The sequence below is a fragment of the Ammospiza caudacuta genome, chromosome 7 (assembly GCF_027887145.1).
Source record: "Ammospiza caudacuta isolate bAmmCau1 chromosome 7, bAmmCau1.pri, whole genome shotgun sequence".
Lineage (NCBI taxonomy): Eukaryota > Metazoa > Chordata > Aves > Passeriformes > Passerellidae > Ammospiza > Ammospiza caudacuta.
The window spans coordinates 4,177,132-4,195,824 of record NC_080599.1 but is presented as its reverse complement, the minus strand read 5'-3'; the positions used below and the strand labels follow the sequence as shown (position 1 = coordinate 4,195,824).

Genomic DNA, 18,693 nt, shown 5'->3' with positions numbered 1-18,693 from the left:
AATGAGGTAATTTCCTAAGACATTTTATTCAGTTTCCTAATATTGGACAATGGCAGGGAGGGGGAGATAAATATTAAAGTTTGATTATTAATTATTTATTATTTATTTTGACAAGTGCCTGAGACAATGCAAACCATACTTTTTAGTGATCAGTGGGAGATATCTAATTTTCTTTCAGCCACTCTGCCCATGGACAGCACCAGCATCGCCTTTGCTGGACCCATCAGGCTCAGTCTGAGCTGTCCTTTCTCCAAGCTGCAAACAGAACCTGATCCACGCCAGTGCCCTGCAAAGAGGCAGGGTTCTGTCAGGCCAGGGAGAGTGCCCAGAGATTTGGGGTCTGTGAGTGCTGACAGGGAGAGATTGGGCACAAGGGAACACCTGCAGGAGGAAAATCCCCAGGAAGCAGAGAGAAGAGCAGGCAAGGAGAGAAAATAAAACCCAGAAATGCTGTGGCAGGGAGAGTTTAGAGATGTCCACAGGATCCCCTCCAGTGCAGCCCCTCCCTCTGAACAAGCTCCCTCCCTCCTGTGCCCTAGTCAAGCCTCTGCCCTTAGGGCCAGGGCTCCAAGGCGTGCAGCCCTTCCTGTGCAGGCAGAGACGCAGCAGAGCCGTGGAGCAGCTCTGCTGCCCTGGGCCCAGTTCCCTCTGCAGAGCACAGGGCTGGGAGCAGCTGCCCCCCCCTGGGGGTTCTGGCAGGGGCACAGCTGGCTCAGGATGATGCTGTCCCCAGTGCCCAGCTCTGGGCTATGCTGTCAGTGCAGCCAGGGAAGGAGCGGCATCTTCCTCATCCGATGCCATCATAAGGACACTTGGAAGTCCCTCTGAGATTTCAGTCCAAGCTTGGAGCTTCAAAGCAGGGTGCAAACCTGTCCTGTAACATCTCTGGGTTATAGGATTGATGGGGAAAGGCAGAGGTGTTCTGATAATGAAATGATGCTGGGTTGTTGAAATGAGCAATGTGAGCCCTTGTCTACAAATGTGGAGCTGGGTTGTGGTGCATCCATCTGCTCTCCGGAGTACCTGAGGAATTTTAAGGAAAACGTGGGAGTGTGAACATTCTCCATTTGAGAACAGTGAAAGCCCCGACAAACTCCAAACAGAATGAAGTGACAGACCATCTCTCCTCCCCGTCTCCACTTTCTCTGCTCTCCCAGAGTGCCTCAGAAATGCTGAGGGTTTCTGATATGCAGGAGCAGCAGCAGAGATATGGGGGAGCATATATAGAAAACCTCCTAACTAAAAAAACTAAAGACACTGTCTGTGTATTACAGAGGATGGTGTATGGGAATTGGCTTTGATTTTGAATACAGGGATCTCCTCTAACCCTTCACTATCCTTTTCCCATGAACAGGTCCCCATGGCCAGGCACAGCAAATGTCCAACAGCAGCTCCATCAGGCACTTCCTCCTGCTGGCATTAGCAGACACGCGGCAGCTGCAGCTCCTGCACTTCTGCCTCTTGCTGGGCATCTCCCTGGCTGCCCTCCTGGGCAACGGCCTCATCATCAGCGCCGTAGCCTGCGGCCACCACCTGCACACACCCATGTTCTTCTTCCTGCTCAACCTGGCCCTCAGCGACCTGGGCTCCATCTGCACCACTGTCCCCAAAGCCATGCACAATTCCCTCTGGGACACCAGGAACATCTCCTATACAGGATGTGCTGCTCAGCTCTTTTTCTTTCTGTTCTTCATCTCAGCAGAGCTTTTCCTCCTGATCATCATGTGCTATGACCGCTACGTGTCCATCTGCAAACCCCTGCACTATGGGACACTCCTGGGCAGCAGAGCTTGTGCCCACATGGCAGCAGCTGCCTGGGCCAGTGCCTTTCTCTATGCTCTCATGCACACAGCCAATACATTTTCCCTGCCCCTGTGCCATGGCAATGCCCTGGGCCAGTTCTTCTGTGAAATCCCCCAGATCCTCAAGCTCTCCTGCTCAAATTCCTACCTCAGGGAACTTAAGGTTATTGTTTTTTCCATCTCTTTAGCATTTGTCTGTTTTGTGTTCATTGTTTTCTCCTATGTGCAGATTTTCAGGGCTGTGCTGAGGATCCCCTCTGAGCAGGGACGGCACAAAGCCTTTTCCACCTGCCTCCCTCACCTGGCTGTGGTCTCTCTGTTCATCAGCACTGCAGCATTTGCCTACTTGAAGCCCCTCTCCATCTCCTCCCCATCCCTGGATCTGGCCCTTTCAGTTCTGTACTCAGTGGTGCCTCCGGCCCTGAACCCCCTCATCTACAGCCTGAGGAACCAGGAGCTCAAGGCTGCTGTGAGGAGACTGATGACTGGATTGTTTTGGAAACATTAAACTTCTGGCCCATTTCTTCCAATCACTTGTAATAAAAGTCATTTTAGATACTTCTTGTTGGTTTCATTTGGAGGTTCTTTTTCTTTGTTTTACTTTTTTAATCATGTCTGATATTGTTGGATTGGATGTGACCTACGCACGCGTGATTTGCATCAAAGAAGAAAATGTTTTTATATTGTGTGTTCTCTAGTTTATATGCTTTTAACAAAGCATCATTTTAAGTCCTTAATTACATCACAAAATCTTCTTATATTCATTCGAGTAAAGCTATTAGTATCAATATAATTCGCAAAAGTTTTACAGAAATTTAATAAGGCTCATATACACATTTACGTATGCACCTAGTCTAGCTTACAAAAATTTGCATGTATCTTTTATAATCTGTTCTCATGCAGATGCCTTGTTTTCTTCCTTGCTATGGATAGACTCTTAAATCATCAATTGTTATTTCATCTATGAATTCAGCTTTCATTGTAAGCTAGCTGTCAAGCCCCACTATATTGTTCACAGAGAAATGTCATTATTAAAGCCATTTCTCATTTTGTTTCTATCCATCTTCCCTGTGGTCACAGACTGTGTCAATGAGGGGCTGCACTCTCAGTGGCTATAAATGAACTAAAGGATCTCCCAGCAGAGTTTTCTGCAGAGATGCCCTTTTGTTGCCTTCTCTGGAGCTGCAGCAGCAATGTCTGTGTGCAGAGCTGGGGGCAGATCAGTGTTGGCCCAGCAGCTGTGCCCAGCAGCAGCAGCAGCACTTGGTGTTGCCAGTGCTGCTGCCGTGGCCCTGCCCCGCTGCCCTGGTGGCCCTGGTGTTGCTGCAGGGCCTGAGTGCTCTCGGGGTCAGGCACAGCCCTGGGGGTGGCAGTGCCAGGGCTGCAGCAGGGACAGGCCATGGGAACTGCTGGCGCAGCGCTGACACTTCAGGACAGGCCCTGGGGGCTCCAGGCTCCTTGCCCAGGCTCTCTCAAGAACACACCCAGGCCAATGCTCAGCACAGCAAAGCCCCGTGAGCAGCCCCAGGCTGGCTGTGGGCAGGCTGGGGGCAAACAGCATGGCTGGGGCTCTGCAAGGGCCCTGGAGCAGAAGGGAAGGAGCAGCAGAGCAGGGGCTGACCCATCCCCAGTGTGCTGGACAGCCCAGGGCAGTGTGCCAGAGTCCTCATGGAGCTGCCAACAACATCCCCCCTCTGCAGCCCTGGCCTCTCCCCCAGCTCACACAGGTGCCCCATCCTTGCAGGCACAGACACGGCAGCACTGGCTCAGCACCCCCTGTTTGCATTGTACACAGCAGGGGGAGCACCCCCATGCTGTTGCTGTGAGGACATGAACCTGAGGGAGCACAAATGCCATCAGCCCCTGGGGCCCAAAACGGCTGGGGGACACCAGGGAAACCACTCAGCTTTGTCCTGGCCTCTGCACTCAGCCAGAAAGTTTGTTTCCACCAGCTGGGAGTTTCCTGTCCCACTGCAGATGCTGTTGCTCAGAGCCAGGGCTGCCTGGCAGCCACCCCCAAACTGCCCTCAGTATTTCCTTTTCTTCCCCTTTGCTTTCTTTACTCTTCTGGTATAAATTTCTTCCTCCTGTTTGCCCAGCCTGGTTCCCTCCCCTGCAAACAGCCCATCCCTGTTTGCCCTTTCCTGTCTGGCCCAACTCCCCATTGCAGTTCCTCACTTGGCAGCATGGGAATGTCCCTTGGGCAGCAGGATCATCCTACAAGTGCTGCAGGAATTTTCTGCAGGCTCCTGCAGTGCCTGGTGCTGTTCCCTTGCCAGAGGCACCCCAGGCCAGGGGGTCACATCTGGGCTGCTGTGTCTGGCTCTGGGGATCCCTGTTCTGGGCAGTGAGGAGGAGCTGCAGAGGCTCTGTAGGACTGACAGGATGGGCTTTGGAGCTGACAGGAGAAGCTGAGGGACCTGGGCTGCTGGAGCTCCTGAAGAGGAAGCCGTGGGCTCATCATGCAACTGCTGCAAGGGTGGTTCCAGAGAATTTCAGAATCAGCAAGTCTGGAAAAGGCTTTGGAGATCAAGTCCAACCTGTGCCCTGATACTGCCTTGTCTCTCCTGAGCCTCCTCTTCTCCAGGATAAACAGCCCAGCTCCCTCAGCTGCTCCTCATAGCACTTGTGCTCCAGACCCCTCCCCAGCCTTTTTGCCTTTCTCTGGACATGCTCCAGCCCCTCCATGTCCTTCCTAAATCGGGGGGCCCAGAAGTGGACACTGCACTTGAGGTGCTGCTCAACCATTGCCCAACACAGGGGAAGAGTCCCTGCCCTCGTCCTGCTGGCCACACCATTCCTGATCCATAGGAGTGCCAGGGGTTGGAGGGAAATGTTGCGGAGGTGGGACAAAAGGATTTTGTTTGTCAGCCTGTTGGAGAGCCTTGATTTTCATATCTGTTCAGACTGAATTTGAAGGTGCTGGGGATCAATATCAATTGGACTTTGCTGATATCAATTTATAAACGGGAAAAGAAAGCAGGACAAAACAGTTCTGTCTGTATTGAGTTTGTGAGGGTCCCCAGGATGAGGTGAGAGATGAGAATCTGACTTCATGTTCTCAGAAGGCTGATATTATGTTATGTTATGTTATGCTATGCTATGCTATGCTATGCTATGCTATGCTATGCTATGTTATGTTCTGTTAGTCATGTCATGTCATATTATATAACATTACATTACCGAATGCTATACTAAAACCATACTAAAAGATAGGACAGGATACAGACAGAAGGCTTAACAAGAATGATAATCAAAAAATCATGACAGACTCCTCAGAGGCCACCACACCTGATGGTGATTGGTCATTAAGTAAAAATAATTCACAGGAAACCAATCAAACATGCACCTGTTGGTTAACAGCCTCCTGGCCACATTCCAAAGCAGCAAACACAGCAGAAGCAATCTGATAATTATTGTTTTCATTCTTTTCTGAGGCTTCTTAGCTTCTCAGGAGAAGAAATCCTGGCAAAAATATTTTTCAAAAAATATGACAGTGGAAAGTCTGCATTGTTTTCAAAATAGTATATTAAATTTGAATACAATTGAAATATTTCTAAATAACTACAGAAGAATTGAACAATTAAAATATACCCTGGGCATTTTCTTGTTCGGGTATTTTGAACAGATGTTTATCAGCCTTGGTAATTGGATTCCTGAACTGAAGAGCTCAAGAAAGAAGAGGTCTCTGGAGGAGTAAAATTCATTAGCAACCTCCAAGTGGCTGAGGATCCATCGCAAACAGAGCAGCAATGAACAGAAATGGGCACAGCTTTTTGGCTGCCACAGCTTTGGCATGGGCCCTGGGCCTGGAGCAGGAGCAGCTCTTGAGGGCCCCAAGGCTGGGGCTCTTGTGCTGCCCTGGGCAGATGGGATGGCAGCAGGGGCTGCAGAGCTCTCAGCACCTCAGCCCAAGGGGAGCAGGGCAGCCAGGGAGCCTCCTTTGGCCTTGGCCAAGCACCTTCCCCCATGGCTGGGGCTGAGTCCTGTGGCAGCTGCAGCTGCTGCTGCACCCTTGCCAGGGGCTGAGGCTGTGGGGCAGTGCCCAGAGCAGCCTGGCCTGAGCAGAGCTGTGGGGCCAGAGCCGGCTGGGCTGGGCTGGGGAGAGGCCCTTGGTGCTGCCCAGAGCTCAGGGCAGCTGGCAGAGCTTGCAGGGAGCTGGGCTGGGCTCAGAGAGCCTGGCCCAGAAACCATCAGTGTCCATCTCAGCCTGGCTGAGCGTGCAGGGGCAGTTCTCAGGCCAGGCCTTGTGGGGCAGGGCCAGCGCCTGTGCAAGGCATTGCAAACAGGCAAGTGGCCCAGAGAGGAGGCTGCTGTGTGCCCTTGGTGGCATGGACAGAGCAGGGAGGGGGCCCAGGACATTTGCCAGCACCAGCCTCTGTGCCCATGCATTGGCAGGCCTGGCTGCTGAGGCCAGCTTTGGTCTAGGCTGAGTTTGGCTGTGGCCCAGTTCCATCCTCCTTCAGGGCTCAGGGCCTGTTCCTGGCCATGGCCAGCCCTGGCTGCCTCTCTGCTGGCCCAGAGGCCAGCAGAGCCCGGGGCAGGGCTGTCTGTGCAGCCCCACAGGTGCCAGGGGCTCTGCAGGAGCTGGCAGAGGCTGCCCAGCAGGGAGGCCATGGGGCACAGAGCCCCAAGGCTGCTGTGGGTACCACAGTACAGGGGCCGTTCCCAGCCTCAATGCTCCTGGCCTGGGCTGGGCCTGCACAGGGGCTGGGCCTCCATGGCTGGGCCAGCACAGGGCCACAAAGGGGCCACACAGCCGCTGCCGGGGCTGACAGCAAGGCCAGGCACACACAAGCAATTGCTGAGCATGGCCTGCGCTGGCCAGGCCTGACTGTGCCAAAGGCAGAGCTCAGCTGCCCTTGGGGGCTGCAGCAACAGTCCAGAGACCAAAGAGCCTCCATGGCTGTGCTGGAGATCAAGGCTGCAGGAGGGAAATGCAGGGCTGCTGCGGGATGGGGACGGCATTGAATTCCAGCACACACCTCAGCTCTCTGGCAATCCCGGCACCATTCTGGGCCCTGTTTCAGACTGGAGCAGAGCAGATGTTGATGGGACAGGAGCCCTGCGGGGCTGTCAGGGACCTGCAGCCTGCAAGGTGCTCTGCTCTCCCTCAGGTGCTCTCAGAGAGATCCAGTTCCAGCTGGGCACCTCAGGGCACAAGTGGCACTGCCTGTTCATGGGCACACAGCTGATGTCTGTCTGGAAAGTGGCACAGGTTTTAATACCTGTTAGTTTCCTAATATACAAATGGATCTTTGTTACCTGGGTCATTTGAGTACTTTTAAGCCATGACAAATTTTTCCCACCAGGAACAGGAACTTCCTGGAAGTGTAATGATGGCATGAGAAGAAATACTGATCTTCCCATCTACTGTGTAACCAATATTCAGTCTATTATTTGATTTCTCTTTCCATCTGATTTTTCCAGCTCTCCTGGTCAAATGGCCATGTCTAAGGACATCTCTTCACTAGACCAGATAGATCTTTATTCTTCCCATTCCTCCCAGATTTCCACCTCCAGATGCTCTCTGGTCATTCAAGTGCCTCTCATCTGACTGGCTGCATGCTTTCAGCTGGAAGAAATTGCCCAATATTTCTGAAGTTCAAATAAATATATAATAAATATAATTTAAATTGTGTTTTTATCTATCAAAGAATTACCTCATGTCTTTGTCTAAAACTGTTCATGTACAGAAATCCCTTGGGGATGGTGGACATGTCAGATGCTCCTGGGACATCACAGAGAGCTGATGGAAGAGCTGTGATGGTTGTTAAACTGTTCAAATATACAACTTGTGTTTGTTGGCAAGAAACCTTTCTGTGCCTCTGAGTGTCACCACTCCCGGAGCCCAAAGGACAAAAACCTGATGAGTTGTGGCTCCCACGCCAGGGACGCTTGGACCTTGACTCTCCACAGGACAGCTCTTCATCCCCTTTTTCTCTTTTCCTCCCTCTGGACATGGAGGAAGCTCCTGACTTCAGCATGTGACTCGTGTGTGCAAAGAGCAAATCTGGGCAGAATCGGGGCAGGGAGGGTTTGGAGGGACCTTGGGATCTGTGCTGGCCACAGAAGGTGTTCTCCATTGCTCTGAAAATGTCTGCTGTGGAAAGCAGATTTAATATCCAACAGAGTAATGACTTTTGCATTTGATGGAGCTGTGCTTTCCCTTGGCATTGTTGCTGGACAATGAATGAACATCCCTCTGTGTCTCGGGCAGCTCCTTCTTCAAGGAAAGCAGGTGGGAGTTGGAGCCAAGGAGCTGTAAGCTGCAGGTGCAGCCCGGGCTGGAGGGAGCTTATTACCGCGAGAGGAGCTCAGATGTGCTCTGAGTGCCAGGGCTTGGATGGGGGAAATGGTGGGGTGGGGGTAGGGACAGAGTCTGATTGATTGTCAGCCATGGAGGGTCTTGATTTTCAAGTCCATTAAAACTGCATGAGGAGGTACTTGGATTCAGTGTCAATTGGAGATTGCACATATCAATTTATTAACAGGGAAAAAAACCTAAAGAGGACCTAAAATATCTTTTCTCATTGTCTTTTTAAATAGAATATTTTCAGTTTGGATACACTACTGAATTAACCACAAAGGATTTGAAAATTAAAATGAAATTATTCCCAGGGCTTGGCTTGTTCAGGTGTTCAGAATGTTGATGAGCCCTGGGACGCTTAATTCCTGCACTCAATAGCTGAAGGCTGAACAAGCCTCTGCAGCAGGAAAATTCAGCAGCAGCCTCCAAGGTGCTGAGGATGTCAGCAGCCCCCACTGAGGCCATCCCTGCCCAGAGACCGTGGGGGAATGGGCAGACAAGGAGAGCGTCCCTGGGGCTGGGGCAGCACAACTCAGAGGCACCAGCGGCTCCAGCTGGGAAATGGAGTGTGGAATGTGGCTGGGAAAGCCCTGCCTGGGCTGTGCCAAGCAGGACACACAAGCCCTGACCCCCATCCACTAAACAACTCTCTCAAGGAGCAATTTAAACTTAATTACAATTCTTTGCGTACTCTGAGTTGGACTCGCTGGAGAAATACCAACAAAAGATTCTTAGGAGCTCAAAACAACAAAACAGCTTTTACTGGGTACTTTAGAAAATCAGAGAAACTTTGGCAAAAGTTTTAATATCAACACAAAACACTTCTCAAAGCATTAACTTGGCCCCTTCACCTTCAGAAACTCTAAGCATGTTCAATTTTAAGTTACTCAAAATTGGCAAGAAGAAGGAATTAGAAGAAGGAAAAGAAAACACAGAAAGAGAGAAAGTAATACAAGAAAATACAGAGGAGCACACACACAGCTACCAACTCCTGGATTCCAGCAGTGTTCAGACAGAAATTCCAAGAGGAGGTAGGGTCAAGATGTGTGCATGCCTTGTGGTCAGCCTCAAATTCCCCTTGGTCTTCCTGGGCCCTTCCCCCAGGTGGAACTTCGGGTCATTTGGTCCCTCAGGAGCTAGGCTGGGGGCTGCAGAGGTGGCTGTGGAGCATTGCCTGTGCTGTGCCAGGGACTGGCAGACACTGCTGGGCTGGGACAGAGGCGCAGTTTTGCTCAGCACCAGAGACACCTTTCCCTTGCTTGTCCCCATCTGTCATCCCTGCCACCAGTGTTCTGCTGTACCTGGAACCTGGGGACACTTTCCCAGGCCTGTCCCTCAGATAGATCTATTTAAAGTATGAGAAACTTAAGTTTCACTCCCTTTTGAGTCCCTGAGAATTTTTTGGCACACTCTGTGGGACTGAGTCTGATACAAAGAGCACCAAGTCCCCAGAAGGTCATTAAAGTCCTTGTGCGGTGTCTGTGCTGCTGAACTGGGCCTGGCTCCTTGCCCAGATTCAGCTCCTGGCAAGGGCAGCGCTGCAGAGAGACATGGCCATCTAACCAGGAGAGCTGGAAACACATGAAGGAAGATTGAGAGGAAGTAATACACTGGATATTGGTGACACAAGTCCACAGGAAGATCAGTACTTGTTCTTCTGCCATCATTACACTTCCAGGAAGTTCCTGTTCTTGGTGGGAAAAATTTGTCATGGCTTAAAAGTACTCAAATGACCCAGGTAACAAAGATCCATTTGTATATTAGGAAACTAACAGGTATTAAAACCTGTGCCACTTTCCAGACAGACATCAGCTGTGTGCCCATGAACAGGCAGTGCCACTTGTGCCCTGAGGTGCCCAGCTGGAACTGGATCTCTCTGAGAGCACCTGAGGGAGAGCAGAGCACCTTGCAGGCTGCAGGTCCCTGACAGCCCCGCAGGGCTCCTGTCCCATCAACATCTGCTCTGCTCCAGTCTGAAACAGGGCCCAGAATGGTGCCGGGATTGCCAGAGAGCTGAGGTGTGTGCTGGAATTCAATGCCGTCCCCATCCCGCAGCAGCCCTGCATTTCCCTCCTGCAGCCTTGATCTCCAGCACAGCCATGGAGGCTCTTTGGTCTCTGGACTGTTGCTGCAGCCCCCAAGGGCAGCTGAGCTCTGCCTTTGGCACAGTCAGGCCTGGCCAGCGCAGGCCATGCTCAGCAATTGCTTGTGTGTGCCTGGCCTTGCTGTCAGCCCCGGCAGCGGCTGTGTGGCCCCTTTGTGGCCCTGTGCTGGCCCAGCCATGGTGGCCCAGCCCCTGTGCAGGCCCAGCCCAGGCCAGGAGCATTGCGGCTGGGAACGGCCCCTGTACTGTGGTACCCACAGCAGCCTTGGGGCTCTGTGCCCCATGGCCTCCCTGCTGGGCAGCCTCTGCCAGCTCCTGCAGAGCCCCTGGCACCTGTGGGGCTGCACAGACAGCCCTGCCCCGGGCTCTGCTGGCCTCTGGGCCAGCAGAGAGGCAGCCAGGGCTGGCCATGGCCAGGAACAGGCCCTGAGCCCTGAAGGAGGATGGAACTGGGCCACAGCCAAACTCAGCCTAGACCAAAGCTGGCCTCAGCAGCCAGGCCTGCCAATGCATGGGCACAGAGGCTGGTGCTGGCAAATGTCCTGGGCCCCCTCCCTGCTCTGTCCATGCCACCAAGGGCACACAGCAGCCTCCTCTCTGGGCCACTTGCCTGTTTGCAATGCCTTGCACAGGCGCTGGCCCTGCCCCACAAGGCCTGGCCTGAGAACTGCCCCTGCACGCTCAGCCAGGCTGAGATGGACACTGATGGTTTCTGGGCCAGGCTCTCTGAGCCCAGCCCAGCTCCCTGCAAGCTCTGCCAGCTGCCCTGAGCTCTGGGCAGCACCAAGGGCCTCTCCCCAGCCCAGCCCAGCCGGCTCTGGCCCCACAGCTCTGCTCAGGCCAGGCTGCTCTGGGCACTGCCCCATGGCCTCAGCCCCTGGCAAGGGCACAGCAGCAGCTGCAGCTGCCACAGGACTCAGCCCCAGCCATGGGGGAAGGTGCTTGGCCAAGGCCAAAGGAGGCTCCCTGGCTGCCCTGCTCCCCTTGGGCTGAGGTGCTGAGAGCTCTGCAGCCCCTGCTGCCATCCCATCTGCCCAGGGCAGCACAAGAGCCCCAGCCTTGGGGCCCTCAAGAGCTGCTCCTGCTCCAGGCCCAGGGCCCATGCCAAAGCTGTGGCAGCCAAAAAGCTGTGCCCATTTCTGTTCATTGCTGCTCTGTTTGCGATGGGTTCTCAGCCACTTGGAGTTTGCTGATGAATTTTATTTCTCCAGAGGCCTCTTTTTTCTTGAGGTCTTCCGTTCAGAAATTCAATGTAAAAGGTAATAAATATTTGTTCCAAACACACCTGAACAAGAAAAACCCTTGGGAATAATCTAAGTTTTCAAGTGTTCTTTGGGTAATTAGACAGATTTCAGAAGTCTATTTAAAGTGAATATACTGTATTTAAAACAATGCAGAGAGAATTGTTTTTTCCTGTTTTCTTATTTTGTTCATAGATTGATAACAGCAATGTCCAATTGATATTGAACCCCAGCACCTCTTCATGCAGTCTGAACAGATATGAAAATCCAGACCCTTCATGGCTGACAATCAATCACACTTTGTCTCTATCTCCTCCCCACCCTTTCCCTCACCCAACCCCCAGCACTCAGAGCAGCTGAGGAATGGAGTCACATCCAGGGGTGTCCCAAGGGCTCAGAACTGGGGCTAGGTCAGTTCAATCTCTTTATTGCTGATCTGGATGAGCCCACCGAGAGTACTCTCAGTCAGTTCCCAGGTGAGCCCAAGTTGGGTGGGAGTGTGGCTGTGCTGGAGGGCAGGAAGCTCTGCAGATAGATCTGGACAGGATGGAGCCATGGGCCCAGGACAATTGGATGAGGTTCACCAAGGCCAATGGCCGGGTCCTACCCTGGGCTTACAACCACCCCAAATCCCTGGCCCTACCCTGTCCCTGATCCCCACAGCCTGTCCTGTTTTCTTCACCCCTGCATTGCCAGGGACTTTGTGGGATAAGGGAGCTCTGCTCTGGCTATGGAGGAGGTCCAAGTGCGACCACTGGAGTGGGAACCACAACTCACCATGTTTGTGTCTTTTGGGGGGTGTGGAACTGGTGTCACTCAGAGGCACAGAAAATTTCTCTTCATGGCAAACAGGCCCCAGTTGAACAGGACACCATTTCATAACAATCACAATCCTCCCTCAGATATGTGCAACATCCCAGCAGCATCTGATGAGTCCACCATTCACAGGTGATTTCCATACTAAAATTAATTTCAAACTAAAGAACAATTAAGTTATTGTATCAGGATGCTTGTCCTGGAGTGGGTGCAAAACAGCTCCAACAATTCCTGATTTGCTAAGCTGTCAGTGGTGGATGGAGATGGGAGGTCATGCTGCTCTTGGTGTTGAGGAAATGCTGAAACCAGCCTGACTCATTTCATCTCCTCATGCCCTGGATGCAGTGGGGAATATAGTAACTAAAGATAAGGAGAAGGCAGAGCTACTTAACATCTTGTTTCTCTCCATTTTCGATATTAGAGCAGGCTGTCCTCAGGACAAGAGTTCTCCTGAGCTGGTGGATGGGCACATGGAGCAGAACAGCCCCTGTAATCCAGGAGGAAGCAGTTGGTGACCTGCTGAGCCACTCAGATGCTCACAGGTGTGTGGGATCAGATGGGATCCATCCCAGGGGGATGAGGGAGCTGGTGGATGAGCTCCCCAAGCTGCTCTCCATCATTTACCATCAGTGCTGGCTCACCAGGGAGGTCCCAGAGCACTGGAGGTGCCAGTGTGAGCCCATCCCCAAGAAGGGCTGGAAGGAGGAGCTGGGGAACTCCAGGCCTGTCTGCCTGACCTGGGTGCCTGGCAAGGTTATGGAACAGATCACCCTGAGTGCCATCCCAGGGCACCCACAGGATGGCCGAGGGGTCAGAGCCAGCCAGCGTGGATTCCAATGTCTGCATGGAATGGTCTGGATGAGGGGATTGTGTCCAATATCAGCAAATCTGCAGATGACACCAAACTGGGTGTGAATTTGGATCTGATAGAGGATGGAAGTAAGAGGGCTCTGCACAGGGCCCTGGACAGGCTGGATCCAGGGCCGAAATCCAACAAGGTGAGGTTTAACAAGTCCAAGTGCTGGGTCCTGCAATTTGGCCACAACAACCCCTGCAGCACTACAGGCTGGGGACAGAGTGGCTGGAGAGCAGGCAGGCAGAAAAGGACCTGCAGGGATTGATGGACAGCAGACTGGACATGAGCCAGCAGTGTGCCCAGGTGGGCAAGAAGGCCAGTGGCTCCTGGCCTGGATCAGGAATGGTGTGGCCAGCAGGAGCAGGGCAGGGATTCTTCTCCTGTGCTGGGCACTGGTTGGGCAGCACCTCGAGTGCTGGGTCTAGTTCTGGGTCCCCTGGGGTGGGGAATTAGAAGAAATTTGTATCAGGAAGAGTAAAGAAAGCAAAGGTGAAGCCAAGGAAATGCTCAGGGCAGTTGGGGGTTGGCTGCCAGGCAGTCCTGGCTCTGAGCAACAGCGTCTGCAGTGGGACAGGGAACTCCCAGCTGATGGGAACAAACTTTCTGGCTGACTGCAGAGGCCAGGACAAAGCTGGCCTTTGTTTCCCGGGCGTCCCCCAGCCGTTTTGGGCCCCAGGGGCTGATGGCATTTGAGCTCCCTCAGGTTCATGTCCCCACACCAACAGCATGGGGGTGCTCCCGCTGCTGTGTGCAATGCAAACAGGGGCTGCTGAGCCAGTGCTGCCATGTCTGTGCCTGCAAGGATGGGGCACCTGTGTGAGCTGGAGAGAGGCCAGGGCTGCAGAGGGGGGATGTTGTTGGCAGCTCCATCAGGACGCTCTGGGACGCTGCCCTGGGCTGTGCAGCGCACTGGGGATGGATCAGCCCCTGCTCTGCTGCTCCTTCCCTTCTGCCCCAGGGCCCTTGCAGAGCACCAGCTGTGTCTGTCCTCCACTGCCATGGCAACCCTCAGGACAAAGAGGTGCCAGGGTTGTTCCAGGTACATCTGCAGGGACACTCGTTCGTGCCACCAGGTGCCATGGCAACGTCCACGGGGACCGGTCCTTGGTTTGGTGCCATGGCAACCAATGCCCGGCCCCTATGTGATGGTTGATGGCCATGGGAAGCTGCCCTGGGCCCTTGCTCAGGCCTGGTGTCAGTGCCCAGAGCCAGAGGGGATCCCTTGCCCCTCTGTGCCATGGCCACCTGCCCTGTGCCGCGCTGGCCGCTCTGGCACCAGGAACCAGCAGCCACCGGCACTGCCAGGGCCAAAGGCCAGGTCAGCCAGACAGAAAGGGGCAGGGCTGGGCACTGTTTCCATGGCAACCGGCACTGGGGGGACACCTGGGTCACCTGGCCTGGCAGTTGCCATGGAAACCCCTGGCAGGGACTGAGGGCACAGCCCCTGGCACTGAGACGCTGCTGGGCCGGGTGCTGAGCACAGGGCTGAGCACGCAGAGATGGTTTTGTTCTTGCTGAGCTGCAGCACAGCCAAGGCCTGTCCTGCCCCTCGTCCAGCCACGCTGGGGAGGGGCTGGGGCTGTGGGGGAGCTGGGCAGGGGACACAGCCAGGACAGGGGACCCCAACTGAGCCCGGGCATAGCCCAGAGCAGAGCACATCATGCTCATGGTATGAAGGGGGGAATTTTGGAGGGAGGGCTTTTGCCTTCCCAGGGAACAGTTAGGCAAGAGGGGGCCCTGTTTCTCCAGTGAGCAGAGTCACTACCAAAGACACAGACACGAACTGAAGGAATTGTGTCATTTATATATATCATGCACAGCTGCAGAGATTTACAAAAGGATAAGCTCAGCAAAGCACATCATCATTGGCAAAGAATTACAAAGGAAGCTCAGCAATCCATCATAAGCCATCATTACATTTTGATGACCAATCCCTTGGTGAAACACGAGAGGTGATTGTGGCAGACAAAGATTCTGGCTGACTATCAAGGTACACCTTACAGACATCAGTAGTACTTTAGTGACACCGTTCTTCATTCTTTTTGCTCAATCTCATTCAAATTAGGAATAAGAATTCTGTTGTGCATGGAGCTGGCACCTTTTTAATTCCAGAATAATGCCCCCGAGGCCCTTTGCTGTTCAGCTTTACCACGCTGTCTGTGGCTAACAAGGCCTGGGGGGGCCCTTTCCCCTCTGGCTGGAAGGGGCCAGGTCCCAGTCCCTGAGGGGCACCCAGGCTCCTGGATGGAATTCCTGTGCAAGTCCCTCAGTGTCACAGCAGCCTTCACATGGAGCCCTGTGGATCAGAGCATTTTCCAAAGGGGTCCTTGGGGCAAACAGGGAGATCTGGTCTGGCAGGATGTGTAAAACAGTATCCTGGCAGATCTACTTGTTCTCACATAGAATCCTTGGCTGCAGGGACACATTCCCATTGTTCCTGCCCAGGTTTCAGGACTCAGAGTTGTCTTTCCTAGGAGCTGCTCCTTCAGCTGCCTTGGGAGGGCCTTTTGGCCTCAGGACCCACAATCTGGCTCCAATATTAGGACTGCTGCACCCAAGCCCTTTATTTGCACAAACAGTGGTGATTGGAGGTCGATCTCCTTTTTTCACAATCATTCCGAAAAATGCAGTATCAATAATTGTGCTACCCTGTCACAGGGTTGACTAATCCAATCCTGGTCACTATTGTTTACAGAATTACTGCAATTTCTCCTGGATATTCTGCATCAATTACTCCTGCCATGACAGGAACACTTTGCAAGGCCAAGCTGCAAGGGCGCAGTTACCAAAGCAAAGTGTCCTGGAGGAATCTGAATTCCTGTTTCAGTACTGATGGCTCTTATTTGCTTTGAATTTCTCCTCATTAATTCCAATGCATGAAGGCCCAGCCCTGCAGCCTCTGGCCTGGCCCTGCCAGGGGCCATCACAGCCAGAACAATTTCCCAGGCAGCCCAAGTCTCACTGCCCATGGTTGGATTTGCAAATTGGGGGCAGCCGTGCACAGCCAGGGGGTTCCATTTCCCCAGTGGGCCATTGTGAAGGGCATGGAGCACATCTGGGAGATGGGTTCTCCATGGGCAAAGGTTCCCATCTCCTCATTTTTCCAACTGCTCTTTTAACCCCTTCACCCTTTAAACCAATTCCTGCAGCTTGTGCATAATCTGGTACATGAAAAACCCAGCAGGCAAAATCACTGAATTTTTCACAGGAACAGAAAAGCACTCTGCATCACAGTATCAGCAAACCCTGCAAAAATAGCCAATTTCCTCCTTTTCTCCCTTTTTCATTGTATACAATCTCAAAAAGTTGACCACTGACATTAGGGTCCTGGCCAATCCTGTTCTGTAGGGTATTTAGTGTTACATCCCTGAGCAGCCAAAGATACCAAATTACTACTTTCAGCACTGTTTCACCTTATTATATAATTTTATAGATAGATAGTGATATAGAAATATAGATACAGACATAAATAAATTTATATAAATAGACATATTGAGGTCTTATTATACTATAAATACATATATAATTATTATGTTTATAGATATTTCATTTGCACAAATGCATATCAGCTCAAGATTAAAACCTTCTTCTTTTGCTCCATGTGGGAGCATTCCAACCATAATTGTTTCTTCTGAAGGTGCTGTTTCCTATGTACTCACAACAAATTCATCTTTGTCTGCCCAAACCCACAAGGTCTTTTCCTTTTCCATATGCAATTTTTGGATGCATTTGAAGCCATCCAGGGGTGCAGCTTCTTTTACCCAACTGCCCCACTGCTCCCACAGGGCTGTGACCTCAGCCCACTCCAGAGCCAGGGAACTCCAGGGAAGGGCTTCCCAGCTGGGAATTTCTGATGGGACTGATTCCTCACATTTACACGGAACAAGTGACATTTTGTTGGGATCTGGACAGACTGTGCCAGTTTTGTTTTACCAGTGGGCAGGGTCAGCACCAAAGACACAGACTCCAGCTGAAGGAATCAGTGTCATTTCCTGCAGTTCAGAGCAGCAAAGAATCACAAAAGGAACAGCTCAGCAATGCACCCAACCATCCCCACCAAAGACTGCAGCAGTGATTAACAAAGATCCAGCAGCATTTTCCCTCAGCCTTTACCATCCCCCAGACCCACACAGCAGCTGGGGAAGCTGTCACAGCCAAGGGCTGCAGAGCCACTCCTGGGCACTGGGAAATCCTGCAGGTGCCTCCAGCCCCAGGCGAGGCTCCAACCCCGCTGGGAGAGGGCCCAGCTCTGACAGTGCTGAATGAACAAACTGACAGCACTGCTAGTGTGGCAACATCTGCTTTCATCCTCCTCTTGAGTGCCTCCCAAAGCCTGGCCAGGGCCCCAGGAGGAACCAAGGGAGGTGACTTTGACCATACAGCCCCAAACAAGGCAAGATGTCAGATTTCATGGCCTTGTCTGGCTTTTAAATACACAAAGGTCAATACATGTTTCACTAATGAGTGGCTACATCTATCACAGTGCTAATGACCATGCATATTTCATTAGGGAGCAGATACAAAGATAACCTTTGCTTGGAAGGTTCATCCAGAGGCCACCTTTGGCTCAGGGCCTGCTGTCCAGGCCTCACTCTGGGCTGGTGTCCAGGCCTTGGCACTTCAGGGACGTGGTTTAGTGCTGGGCTTGGCACTGCTGGGTGAGTGGCTGCACTGGCTGAGCTCAGAGGGCTTTTCCAACAGAAAGGATTCTGTGATTCCATGATTCTATCCACATCATCCAGCTGGGGCTATTTTAGCAGCATTACTTTGCTCCAAAAGTTCCCTCTTGCCCAGCTCCTGTGGCCTGAGGCTTCAGCTCCTTCAACTCCTGGTGCTGAGCTGCTCATGCTGAACGAGACAACTCAGAGAGAAGAACACAGTCCATGCAATTCCTTCTGGGACATGGAGAGGGGAGGCTGTGCAAACAGGAGCATTGTTTGCTGTGGCCTCCTCCTCTGCCCTTCACACCTTTCAGCGCTTTGAACCAGCCAAGAGCTTTCTCCAAGAGTGCAACGGAGCAGCTGTTCCAGCTCCCGGGCCTGGCTCTCTCCAGTCTCTGCCCTTGCCTGGTTCTGTCCCTCGTGCTGTGCCCTCTGTTCCCCCAGGGCTCGCTGGCTGCTGCCCAGGACTGTGCACTGGCACAGATCCAGTGCTCCAGAGCCTCCTTTCTGTGCCCTTGGAGCTGCCTGGGTACAGCAGCCTTTTCCATCTGGAAGCTCCCCATGGACAGGGAGTGCCCAGCTCCGTTCCTTGCACAGCCTCCAGGAGCCCAGGGCTGCCATCTCCAGTCCCTGCTGGCCCTGGGGGCTCCCAGGTGCCTCAGGCTGCTGTGACACCGCTGCACACGGGAGGGAAGAGGGGCAGGGGCTGTGCTCAAAGTCAGCTCCATCTACTGCTGCTGCTGCTGCTGTGGGGTCATTTGTGCAGCTCCGGCCCAGAGTCAGGGATCAGATCCTGCCAGTCTCTTCCAGCCCTGGCTGCTCAGAGTTTGGGCCTGGGAGCCTCAGGTGGCCAAAGGCAGCTGCTGCTGGTCCCTCTGTGTGCCTGAGTTCAGCAGTGCTGCT

General features: G+C 52.8%; 1 protein-coding gene across 1 annotated transcript; it reads left to right on the top strand.

The window, feature by feature from the left end:
* Positions 1 to 1,545: 1,545 nt before the first annotated feature.
* LOC131560201 (olfactory receptor 14J1-like) lies at positions 1,546 to 2,310 on the top strand (the record flags this gene model as incomplete). The annotated part of the gene is made up of 1 exon (XM_058808869.1): positions 1,546 to 2,310. A coding segment is annotated over one exon (765 nt), but the record flags the coding sequence as incomplete, so codon positions are not given.
* Positions 2,311 to 18,693: the final 16,383 nt, after the last annotated feature.